The 12,805-nt window shown below is 42.6% G+C and overlaps 2 protein-coding genes across 2 annotated transcripts in view; one reads left to right on the top strand and one right to left on the bottom strand.

Moving 5' to 3' along the window:
• Positions 1–2,341: 2,341 nt before the first annotated feature.
• On the bottom strand, positions 2,342–5,546 carry LOC125137455 (translation initiation factor IF-2-like). The gene is made up of 2 exons (XM_047798132.1): positions 5,064–5,546; positions 2,342–3,107 (listed from the first exon to the last, which is right to left on the bottom strand). Exons 1-2 carry the CDS (start codon positions 5,544–5,546, stop codon positions 3,084–3,086), a joined length of 507 nt encoding a protein of 168 aa, XP_047654088.1. The 3' UTR covers positions 2,342–3,083.
• A 472-nt stretch (positions 5,547–6,018) lies between these two features.
• The window catches only part of HHIP (hedgehog interacting protein), an 86,611-nt gene continuing 79,824 nt past the window's right edge, over positions 6,019–12,805 (top strand). Inside the window, exons 1-2 of the mRNA XM_047798595.1 lie at positions 6,019–6,304; positions 12,037–12,229. Coding sequence (XP_047654551.1) covers positions 6,026–6,304; positions 12,037–12,229 — 472 coding nt within the window. The 5' untranslated portion in view covers positions 6,019–6,025. The remainder of the gene's footprint in view (positions 6,305–12,036; positions 12,230–12,805) is intronic.

The following is a 12,805-nucleotide window of genomic DNA, read 5'->3' as shown; positions in this document are numbered from 1 at the left end:
TTGTCTGCCCTCGTTTCTTGCCATTTCCTGTCACCCACTCTGCTCCAGCTGTATTTGTCTCTCTAATAATCCTTAAATATACCAAGCATGCTTGCCTTATGGCATTTGACTTGCTGTTCCCTGTGCTTACAGGCATCCCCATGCATGTAGCCCTGTTTCAAGCCTCTGCCCAAATATCTATGCCCCAGTCTCTGCCTGTACCTCAGGAGATACCTTTCCTGACAACATAGAATAGCCCCTAGTATATCTAGGGGGATTGGTTCCAGGTCACCCAATACCAAAATCCACAGATGTTCAAATCCCTTATATAAAATGCTGTCATATTTGCATGTAACCCATGCACATCCTCCTGTACATGTAAAATCATCTGTAGGTGCCTTATAATCAATAATATGCAAATGTTATGTAAATAGTTGTAACTACAATGTAAATACTGTATCAATAGTGGCCAGCTCATGGCAAATTCAAGTTTTGCTTTTTGGAGGTTTCCGAAAATTTTTTTTTTAGTGTTTCCAGTGGCAATTAGTTGAATCCCCCCCATGCAGAACCTGCAGATATAGAGGGCCAACTGTATACAAAATTATTTATTATTATTATTTCTCTCAACCCCAGCACTCTTTCTCTATGAACCCTTTCTCTAGAGCACTCATCATCTTCTGCCATGCTCTAAAACTACTTGTTGTCTGTCTCTCCCAGTGAACTTGAGCTCCATGGAAGTTTTGCTCTCTGCTGTGTTGCTGGGTCCCAGTGTCCAGGGCAGGATCTGGCACACAGCAGGTGCCAACTTTTGAAAGAAAGACTGAATAATTATAGAAAACGCCCTACCAGCAGCCTGACCATTGTGTCAGTGTACCTGAACTATAACCAGTCTTTAGTTTTTAAAAGATGTGCATTTGTTCTTTGGCTTTATTAGCCACCCTTCCTTGGTGGACTCATACTTTCACAATGTCTCCTGAAATTCCTTGGTGAGGGTGCACTTCAGGTTGTACCTTCCTTTCTGTTAAACAATTTAAATTTTTTTATCATGCAAATATTTCTTCCACCTAAACCTTTTAAAAAGAGTATTAAGTCATACAAGATTGGACCATTGGCAGCAACTATTGAGAGGCTGGCCCTGTACAATGAGTGAAGGAGACCATGCTGGGGTGACTGAGAAGAAAGAAGTGTAACTGCTGCCCTCATGGAGTTTACAATTGCACGGATATTTAACTACCATGTATGGAAAAACCTCATGCAGATATTAACAATGCCCAAATGAATACAAAGAAAATTAGAGCTGGTTAAATGAGAAGCAAAGGCTGAAACTGAAAGGCCACTGGAACTAAAATTCCTGGAAGTTGGGCAAAAGGATTTAAAGAAAAAGGTCAATGAGGATAAGGTACTTGCAAAAGGAAATGACGAATGCATGAATGTAACTTCATTAGTTATCTAGAGTCTATAAACTACACTATGAATTTGGCCAATGGCTTCTGCTTTCTTAGTTACCTACTTTATTCTGTGCTTTCCCTTCAATGTATCACATTCTATTCTGAAATCATAAGCTTCTGCAGTTTAATTTTTGTAGACGTATAGCTGATTTACAATGTTTCAGGTGTACAGCAAAGTGATTCAGTTATATACATGTATATTGTTTTTCAGATTCTTTTCCATTATAGGTTATTACAAGGTATTAAATATAGTTCCCTGTGCTGTACACTAGGTCCTTGTTGTTTATTTTATCTGTAGTAGTTATATGTATTAACCCCAAATTCCTCATTTACCCCTCCCCCTCATTTCCCCTTTGGTAACCATATATTTGTTTTCTGGGTCTGTGAGTCTATTTCTGTGTTGTAAGCTCATTTGCATTATTTTTTAAGATTCCACATATAAGTAATGTCGTATATTTGTCTTTCTCTACCTGACTTACTTTACTTAGTATGATAATCTCTAGGTCCATCCATGTTGCTGCAAATGGCATTACTTTATCCTTTTCTCTGACTTTGAATGGCAGGGAGGAGCCACTTCATAAACTCCTTCTGACTCATCCTCAGGTCCCAGTCGAAATGTCATTTTCACAGAGAATCTCTATCCAGTCACCTAATCTGAAATAAATGTGCCTTGTTATTCTCCATCTTAGCAGTTCTTTCATAACCTTTACCATAGTTTAGAATCTTAAGTTTGGGATTTTATCATTTATCTTCCTTAACTAGCTTAATTACCTACAGACAGGGTGATTGTATTATTTTTCATCACTGGATACATATTGCTTAGCACCGTGCCTGATACTTCATGTATATTTGCTGAAATGGAATTAAATAGTACACATTTCTGTAAAGTCCAGAAATCCATATAAAAAAACTGATTCTCATACCCAAAAGCTTTATTTTAAACATTTACCAAATTTAAGTTGTGCCAAGTTCTGATACACAGACAAGTGTGCCCACATAACTGTATAAACATGCATGTGTAATTGCATACACACGTAACTCCTATCTATGGCAATATTTTGAAATTTAACTATGAAATTAATTTCAATTTCGGTCAAAAATTTCCTCTTTTGACTAAAAACCTAACTTGTTCATGAGGTCACACAAGGTAAGGAGTATAATCCTGGGTAGGACTGGGAAATAGGAGAGGGATGGTCAGACTTGCCACCTGCCCATACAGGGTGCTTTGGTACAAATTAGAAAAAAGAGCCACACATCATCTGGGCAGACATGACTTGGCGAGTGGAGCACGAGCAGGATTTCAGCTCCCATTTGCTGCCTCAGCTGAATGCTTTGCACAGGGTACAATCAGCATGTAGGTGGCAGTCCTAGATGGACCACTCTGTGGTGTCTAAGCAGAAGATGGTGATCTGCCACCCTTGTACAGCTCCATTCCTTGCCTAATCTGTCTGGATGAGTTTGGTCGGGTGGGGTGGGGGTGGGGTCTCTTCTTCTCACCACTTCTGATGATTCAGCTCCCTGATGGCAAAAGACCATTTTTCAGGTTCAAGTGTGCAGATAGCTGTGCAGCCTCCAAGTGGGCTTTCATGGTCTATACTTAGGAAATAGCCCGATGTTGATTCTTGATTCATAAAAAAATATGCTGTCACTCTGGCTCTAGATGGGCTTTGCAATTTCCCTCTACAAAAAAACAAACAAACAAACAAAAGACAGAGAAGTTAGTTCATTTGTGTAACACTACTTGATGGCTAGTTAGAAATTCTAGAAGTAGCACCAAAAATAAATGCAGCTAACTCATCAGAGCCCCAATTTATGGACTGTCATGACTAACAGCAGATGGGATCAATTCCCATGGATCAAGAAAGAACAACTGTCTCATTTCAGTAATCATTTATAAATGCTCTATAGCTTTAACTTAGGGGCACAGGTTATAACATCTGCATAATTTTTTAAAACCAAAGTTAATTTATTTTAAGTGTCCTTAGACTTTAAGTACAAACCATAGGAAGGCCTGTTCCAAAACTAAGATGAATTCATCACTTGGGGTGTGAGCTTAAGCCACTGAAATATAATTTTTAAAGGATTTTTATTTTGGGAAAACAACATAAAACTGGCATTTGGGAATAAAGTCTTAGATAATGGAAAGCAACCTAGTTTGAGGCCCTGGTTTTTAAACTACCTAATTAGATGAGATTGTGCAAGTGATTTAATCTTGATGGGATTCGTTTCCAGATTTGTTTATTAAACGAGATTTTAAAGTCTTAAAGTCTTTATAGCTCTATGATTTATTTTATATTAAAAGTCTTCAAAGCAGGAAGAATGTCAGATACAGCAGTCTGTGGGATCAGAAGCAGCATTTGCAATCACAGGCATACAACAGCCCCTGAGAGAAAAATGTTAAGTACATCATCTGGGCCCTACACCGAGCTCAAGACTGGACTAAGTATTCCCAGCACATCCTTTTTCAGTTACTCTAATCTGTCACCTCTTTTGGGAAAAACCTAGCTCCTCTAGTAAATCCGGGTCCAGGAAGTGAAAGGCATAGAAGTCTTATCCAGCCACTGCGACCACTTTAACAATAACTGGTTTAATCAGCTATCCACCCCCACAGTCCCCAACCTTCCCATTAGCTAGGCAAAATCTCTGTCTAAGAAGTGAAGCAAATCCAAATATGGTGAAGGTTCCTCCACTGGCAAAAAGAGGAAACTGCCTTATCTCCTCAAAACCCATATCGCAGAAAATTAGCTCCCCTATTAACTACTCAAGGGGGCAGAAAGCACGTTTTGGGATGCAACCCTGTTAGAGACTCCTCCTGAGGCCAATTTTCAGGGATTCAGTCAAGGTCAAGTCACTATGCTGGATAACGCACAGATCACTTAAGAAACACTTTCTTTAGACAGACTTTGTCTAGCTGGGGGAAAAAGTTAACTTATTTAGATACGTGGGCTACACAGCGCATCCCACTTCTCGCCGCCCGCAAATCTACCACTAATTCTTCCTCCCGAGCTGACGCCTGTGTTTACATCCCTGAGGAAATCTTCCCAGGAATTTTTTCTCTCCCCTATTTAAAATGTACGGTGATTCCAAAGGCCAGCTTCTTCTCCGCTCCTCCACCTGGGGTAGGGGAACCTGCGTGCTGGGGGAGGCGCCAGCGGGGCCCGGCTGAGTTCCAGGGCACAGGTGCGACCTTTGAAATGAGCGTCCGGGGCCAGCCCGCCCAGGACTCAGGCGGGAGCTATCCTTCCGGGAGGTCTCGACACCCCACCCCAAGCACACGCGCCTGTGCCACTTCAGGCGCGCGCAGAACCTTTGGCAAGGATGTGGGTACATCTCCGCCCAAGCTTCAAACCATCTTAGCATTCTCAATGCTTTGCAGCACCTGGGCTGTCCCCCGGCTTCTGAATCAGAGTCCCAGGGAGATTTTTACCGGATCAAGCTTCACACTGGAAATCACCGCGGGAAAGGGGGAGTCGTCACGGGTCAGGGGCGGGAAAGGGGCCGGAAAGCTCCCTCCCGCCAACTCCAGCCCACCCGGTTTATCCTCCCTCCCGGGCGAGGGGCGGGCCGGGGCCCGGGTAGGGGAGGCCCTGGAAGGGTTCCCTCCCTTCTCACCTCCCGCAGCCCTCTCTTACTCACTTTCTTTGGGAGCCTCAGCTCGGCCGCCTCACGCCTGGGGTCGTGCGGAGGGGCCGTGGGAGGAGAGAGGACGGGCGGGGAGCCTCCTGGCGGCGCCCCAGTACCGGGCGGGCGGGCCGGGGCACCAAGGCGGTGCACGCCCCCACCCGGGCGGTACGGCCAGGCGGGCGCGCTGGGTTCCGCGCCCTCGAGGCTGGCTCCGAGGGCTCCGCCGGGCCCTCCCCCTCTGCCCGCCGCCGCGGCCCGTGGCCCCTCCCCGCCGCACTCCCGAGGCCCGCGGGGCCGAGGGACGCGCTCGCGCCGGGGCCGCCCCCGCCCCTCCCCCCTGCCCGGGCGGGGGCGCGCGAGAAGCGGTGACGTCAAGGGGCGCGCGGTGGCAGCACCTCCCCGCGCGCTAGTTAAAAAGAAGAAGAAAAGAGGGAACGAAACATGAGAGGCTGTGTGAAAAGCTACAGCCGCCGGCAGAGGAGACCTCAGCATCATCTAGAGCCCAGCGCTGGCCCTGCCTCCGCCTGCCCCGCCGCCACCGTCGCCGTTTCTGTTCCTGCTACTGTGTCACCTAAACAACTCCCGTTACACCGACAAGTGAACCTCTGTGACCGTCTTCTCCTCCTCTTCTTCCTCCTCCTCTTCCAACTTCTTCTCCTCCTCCCACTTCCCAGGCGCAGCAGAAAGCCCCCCACCCAACTGACACTGGCACAACCGCAAACGGTGTCAACCGCACAACTTTATCTCGTTCCTCGGGCTCCGCCAAGGTATTGGGCCCATCGCCTCGTCTTTTATTTTTTTGCAAAGTTGCATCGCTCTACATCTTTTCGCCCCCGCCACCTCTCTCTGCCTCTTAAGCGTCCTGCCGCCCCTCAGACTCCTCCTGGAGCTGCGCCCTAGTGCCCCTGCTGGGCAGTGGCGTCCCCCCCCACCCCCATCCTCCCGCGCCCAGCCCCTGCCGCGCGGGGCAGACGATGCTGAAGATGCTCTCCTTTAAGCTGCTGCTGCTGGCCGTGGCTCTGGGTTTCTTTGAAGGAGATGCTAAGTTTGGGGAAAGAAGCGAAGGGAGCGGAGCGAGGAGGAGAAGGTGCCTGAATGGGAACCCCCCGAAGCGCCTGAAAAGGAGGGATAGGCGGATGATGTCCCAGCTGGAGCTGCTGAGTGGGGGAGAGATGCTCTGCGGTGGCTTCTACCCTCGGCTGTCCTGCTGCCTGCGGAGTGACAGCCCGGGGCTGGGACGCCTGGATAGCAAGGTAGGCACGCACCCGCCTCACAGCTGCGAGAATGGCATTCTGGCTGGGTGGGATTCCGTGTGGTTCTGGCAATGCTGGTGGCTGGAAGAGGGGTGGAACTTGCTTGGTGAGTTCTTTTTGATAACTTTTCTAAAGCGCTAGCCTGATTCATTTGTGTGTTCCTCTGGGGTGCGCATATACCTCTCCCGCCCCCAAGAGTCCGAGGTCGGGATGCAGTGCAAATCTGCCTTTCTCAGGGAAGAGACTTCTGTGGTACCCGCATTCTAGGCTGGGTAAATATCTTAAAAGAATCGCGATTAACAGTGTCTTCTGGATCGAATCCGGCATTGGCTGCGGCGAAACTGTAAATGAAGGTGGCTGTGGTTTCCGGTTTATTTTGCTAGGGTAAAAACATTTGTGCAGTTTTCTCCACGTGCTCGGTTAGGGAGAGGATTGAATCGTAAAGGATGTTAAAGCACAGTTAGTTTATGATCCCCAGCCCCGTCAGAATGGGGCGGGGGGGGGGGTCTTGCATTACAATAGTTAAACAGCAGAAAGGAACTCCTGGTGTTCCAGTTAAGAACCCCAAAATGGGCGAAAGATTTTGCTGGGGCGTGTTTATCATATAAGCCCGCGGCGATTCTCCGTCTGTCATGTTTTATAACATTATAAATTCGGGCTTTCAATGGTAGGTGGTTGTTTGGGAAGATCTTCTCTAGACATTTGTTTCAGGATTAATGGCATTTAACATTTTCCCGGTGTTAATAAGTTTAAACAAATAAGAAAATTGTGTCGGTTGGGTGTAAAGACATGCTTATCTTTGAGTTTGCACCATCTTTCTTGTCTTGGGATGCAGTCATGTGTGCCCTGTACTGTACTCCAAGGAGAGACGGGGCATCACGTCATTAACACTCCCTGCGCGTGAAATAAACAATCAGGTGTTTTTACTCCCCCTCACCCTTTCCCCATTTTAGGTTTAATTAAGAATTCTTCTGTTACAACACTGCAGTTGTCAAGGTCTGAGAGACTCTTGGAAAACTTGTGCTCCAGTCTTGCTGGCCCAGGCATTAAAAAAAAAAAAAAAAAATACCCAGGCTGAATCTAATTTTTATGCTCAGTTCACGGTAGATTTCACTCTATTCTCATGTAAACAGCTCTTACGAATCAACATATGTGTCTGGGTGGTATCTCTCACTTTGTTTTGTAACAAAAAGCCATATTGCATCATTTAATTTGCTCAAGTCATGCAAATAGGAAAAAATCAATAGGACAAAAAGGGGTCGACTTATCCTCCTCCCCACTAAACTGCTGCCCACACACAGAGTCCTGTTGCTTATGGCAAAAGAATAACAACAACACCATTGTGTTTGTTAGTTGGTTCACTAATGGGTGAAACTAGAGAACATCATTCTCTTTCAGTCCCCAGCTCTGTCCAAATGTTCATGCCTTTTGAGGCAGCATTTGTCCAACTCCCTCTGTTCCCAGCTGAGTGAGAACTGTCTTGCTGCAGGTTTTCAGCTGTAACTCTCTCTTTATTCTTACCATATGCAGCAGTAGTCTGAGATTCAGGGAACAGATATTCCAGCATTTTATTCAAAACAATGTCATTAAGCTCCTGTGTTGTAATTGAATTAAAGTACAAAATCGCTACATTCCTGTCAGCTCCAGGGTTTTTTAACCAGGAGCCGGACAGAACCAGGAAATTCAGAGAAAGGTTTAGAAATATTTGCCATTAAGCTTCCCCATGTGCAATATGCACTATGAATACACCAACGATCTGCAGACCCCTGCATTACTGAACTCTTCCAGGAACATGAGGAATGAAAACTTTTTCTTAACTAATTATATTGGGGAGCTGGTGGGGGGTAGCTGGGGGGCTGGGACTGAGGGGAGTTATAACCCTTAAGAGAAGTTATAGAAAAAGATTTTTTAAAGAAATCATTCTTTAGGAAGCATTCTGCCACGTTAGCTATCCACATTCCTTTCTGTTTTACGTGCTTCCAATCTCCAACAAACCCCTACTCATTTGGAAAATGTGTCTGAATTAAATTTGGTACACTAGACTTTGCTGGGTCCATTACAAGTGGTTTATAAACCAACAGTACTCAAATTGTTCAAATCAGGGATTTGATATAGTTATGCATATGCATTCTTAACCCATGTTAGTTCTCAAGTTTTAATAGTTTTTAAAACATGTTATGTTATAATAAACTTCAGTGTTTCCCTTTTTTCCCCTAAGCCTTCCTGGCTTATAATATATGTTAGGGTCTTATTTCCTAATGTGTGTACAGAAGAGATGATGGCTATTTGAAAGGGCCCTTTTTTGTTTACAAAAAGAATTTTTTTTCCCAGTAAGATTCCTGCAACTTTTCAAGAAACTACAGGAGTAGCTTTTTCCTAAGGGAAGAAACCTCATAGACAGATAGCAGCAAACTACATAAGAATATTGATCATGCTTAGCTGTGCCATTAAGTCCCGTTTCCAGACTAACCATTTTCTTTAATGTAATGAACCATTGAATGTAATTGAGTTCAACTCTTTAGCCATGGTATTATTCTCTTGCATTTTCATCTCTTTGTATGTTTTAATAGTTTTGTGCACTGTAACGAGATGGTTAACTACCATTACAAATAAGCACTGCCCACATTTAGGAAGTTACATTGTCTTAGCAATATTTTTGCAGCTCCTAAATACAAGATGCTTAAAGGATCTAATTCCCATTAACCAAATTGAATCTGCAACCAACTGAAATACCCCCAATTCTAAAACTTAACTTGTAGCCACAGAGGCATAGAAGCTCTCTCTACCTTGGGTGGTTTCACAGCCAAAGCTGTCAAGGAATGGGTGAAAAGTAATTGTTTTCAAGTGTGCTCTTTTACAATCATTTGTTTGCTCTGGCTCTTTCAGGGACAAAGGCTATTGTTGAACACATCCAACTAAACAAATAACTCATCCTGGGGTCCCTTTAACAGCTGCCTTAGTACAATGATCTATTTACATATTAGCCTAAAATTGAAACTGAACTCTTTAATGACATAATCCAGCACTATAGTCCAGAGACGCATGTCTTCTAACCAACAGCTGAACAACCTTGTAGGCATATGATTTTTAGAAGTAACTTTTTGTGTGCTGAGTGATCTTTAGGCGTCATCTTAATATACTGTCATGTGTTTTCTCCTTTTGTCCCCTCATCAAACCCATGTGGGTGCCTTTTTATCCCCTTTGTTTAGTTACTTGGTAAATAAAGAGAAATACAGAAGGTCTCTGTCATCCGTTTTACTATTTGTTGATAAGCTATCGTTGTAGGCCACGCTTCACTATGTATTCCAGCATTTATCTTACCTTTCTTCTATGGATTTTGCTTTCATGGGGCTAAAGATTAAAGGATGACTTGCCAGATGTTATAAATTAGTCAGCCACAGCCACAATCATTACTAGGCATGCCGTAATAATGTTTCTAAGTTTTACATGATTTCCAAAGTATATTTAGTTTAAACCACTATAATTTGATGGTTTCACATATATGGCTTTTAAAAATCGAAACAGGAAATTAGCTGAAATTTCTTCTTAAGATTGATGACATTGTCAGACATAAAGTTAAGAACCTGTATAGACAGAGACACATAGGCAAAAAAAAAAAAGAAGAAGAAGAAGAAGAAGAAAAATACCCTCCACACACCAGTACTCATCTGTCTAAAACAGCGTCACAGCCTGGGCTGAGTCAGTTTAATTGACTTCAGTAAGACTATTGGTTCATTGAAACCAAAGCCAGAATGATGGCTCTATCTATCTTCAAATAGGTATTTACACTGCAGACCTCACACAGAGCAAAATGTTACCGTCCTGCTGGGCTGGAACAGCATGCAACTTGACAAAGAATAATATTATACTTGATTTCAGATAATTTATTGAATCCTATTTCTGAAACTTTTGATGAGAGATCCTGTGGCCAGCACCACATTCCAAAAATTGTAAAAGACAAAATTCTTTAGGCACTAAAATCGAGTTCTTCCTGGATAGCAGCTGGGAGAGTATATGGGGATCATTGGGTTTCAGCTATAAAAAATGGAAGCATGCATATTTGCCATAAAACCAAAGGTAATTGCATTCCAGTTTTTCAGTCAGCAAAAGAGGTGGCTTCAGCACCCTGCAGTTGTTTTGTTCCTGGTGGACTGCCCTATGATAAACAAACAGGACAAACTTGAACAGTATTAATATTGAATAGATCTGGTGAGGTCTGCCAGAGTATGGACAATAAAAGACATTTAAAACATTCTTGGAATGCAAATTCTAAGTGTCTGGGGTGTGTTTCCTTTTAGAAAACTTTAACCATTTAAGCAATTGTCATTTAAATCAATTGATGAAAACCAAAATGCAAATGTAACTGTGCTTAATAATAACTTTTCTGAATATTGTAGTTACAACTCATCCTATGCATGTATATTTTTTTCCCCAAACAAGGTAGCTTCTATTGGACTTTTAATTACTGCGTGCTAAAATTTCAGCATGCCTTGAATTCAATGATTTTTTGTTTTTTAGTTGCTTTCCTCTTTCAGATCCAAGTTTTGTGATCACCTAGATTATCTTCATTCTAAAAATAGAAGCCTTAGGTTTAAATCAAATTAGAACCTCAACTTGCAAATGAAATACTTGCTTCAAGTAATGATCTAAAGTTTAGAATGTTAATTTCAGTTCATAGTTCTCAGGAAATAAATATAAACATAGTTATAGAAGCTGGGAAAACAAAATTCAGTCCCACGATGGTGTTTTTTTATTATGACAAATCAATGCTTGATTTAGATAGCACTACATTTTACATCTCAAATATTATGCTGATATTGTCTTCATTTATTAGAAGAGGTTCTAAAGTCAGTTTTTTGAAGTTAGTACTGGATACTGAGACCTGTTTTATCTACAAATTACTAACCTCAATGAATCAGTAACTCTCCAACTGGTCCTTTTGATATAACCAACATAATATTGTATAAACAAGAATAACTGTGCCTTTTTCCCTTAAAACTCACTAAACACCATCAGAGGCACTTTTATTAAACTCTTGTGTTTATTTCTGCATATAACATACCTGCGGAGTTAGAAAATTTTTCTTAGCTAAGATATGATGAATAATAAAAATTGATCTTACACCTCTGTGACTCAACTTCAGCCATTACTTGTATAGAACATGAGAAGGAGATATTTCCCCGACTTTGGAAAACTTTCCCTATGTAATCTGTAGACCGAAAAGTCATTAAAATTAGAACAATGTCATTCAGGTATCATCTCTGAGAATGTCATTAGGAATTTCAGAAGTGAAGTAGATTTTTACCTGAGACACAAATAAGCCATGTCTTAAAAAGTTCTGCTTCACATACCTTTGGATAAAGGTATTCAGTGTTTTAAAGTGAAATATCGGTCAGTATACACTTTGAGGCAGAGAAAAATGATGAAGGGTTAAAGAGTCTAAGTACAATTGTCATTTAATTTTGACACCTGAAAGATGGATAAGCAGACTGATTCGTAAGAGTAAGAATAAGAAGCGCAGGCCTGCATTCCTACCCTTTGCTCTCCTATCTCAACCCCAGAGGCTGCACGTGTATCCTCATAAAGGCATTTGGCATCGTGAATGGTGATTCTTCGCAGACAATTGCATGGGGGAGATGACACTTTTTCTCCTTCCGTGATTACAGGAAATCATAACCAAACCTCACTTCGTGCCACTAAAAAGAAATTTGTTTCTGATTTATGGCTTTCAGATATTCTCTGTGACCAACAACACAGAATGCGGGAAGTTACTGGAGGAAATCAGATGTGCGCTCTGCTCTCCACACTCCCAGAGCCTTTTCCACTCACCTGAGAGAGAAGCCTTGGGAAGAGACCCAGTGCTTCCCCTGCTCTGCAAAGACTATTGCAAAGAATTCTTTTATACTTGCCGAGGCCATATTCCAGGTATTACCAAAAAAAAAAAAAAAAATTAAATCAGCTACTGCACAGTATTCTTCCAAGATCCCTGTTCCCAATTGCGTGCTTAGGAGATGGTAGAATTTATCTCGCCTTTCAGAATACCTATTTTTACCTCAAATGTGTAATCTTTTATTGCTGCCAAAAGGATTACTGTCATGTCAGCCTACGAACCGTACATCGTTCTGTTGAAATAGTTGACATTTCTTGTTAAACCCATAACTTGGTTGGTCATCTTATGGTTGGTCATCTTTACCTAAGCTGGATTATCGGTACAAATTTCTTGTTGGTGTCTTTACTCGTCAGTGTCGATATCAAGACAGCCAGCTCCTCTTCTACGCAGCTGATATGTAAGTGAAAATTGTCCATTGACTTTTAAGGTATTTCCTTAAATAAAATAGAATTTGAAATCCCCCCAAAAGTAACCCCTGACAAAGCACTCTAACATATAATAACTCAATTGCTCCTCAAATACCCTGATAGATAGGAGATAGATAGGAGAGATGGAGTTATTTCCATTTGACAGATGAGGCAAACTGAGCCTCAGGAGAAGTGAAATGCTTT

Source organism: Phacochoerus africanus, chromosome 10 (genome assembly GCF_016906955.1).
Source record: "Phacochoerus africanus isolate WHEZ1 chromosome 10, ROS_Pafr_v1, whole genome shotgun sequence".
NCBI lineage: Eukaryota > Metazoa > Chordata > Mammalia > Artiodactyla > Suidae > Phacochoerus > Phacochoerus africanus.
This window is presented reverse-complemented; position numbering and strand designations above follow the sequence as displayed.

Bases quoted from the DNA above. Each gene is read 5' to 3' on its own strand.
- LOC125137455 (XM_047798132.1), bottom strand. From the start codon at position 5,546: ATGATGCTGAGGTCTCCTCTGCCGGCGGCTGTAGCTTTTCACACAGCC. The intron at 3,108-5,063 runs GTGAGTAAGAGA...GTTTTTTTGTAG, and splicing joins AGCTGAGGCTCCCAAAGAAA to AGGGAAATTGCAAAGCCCAT.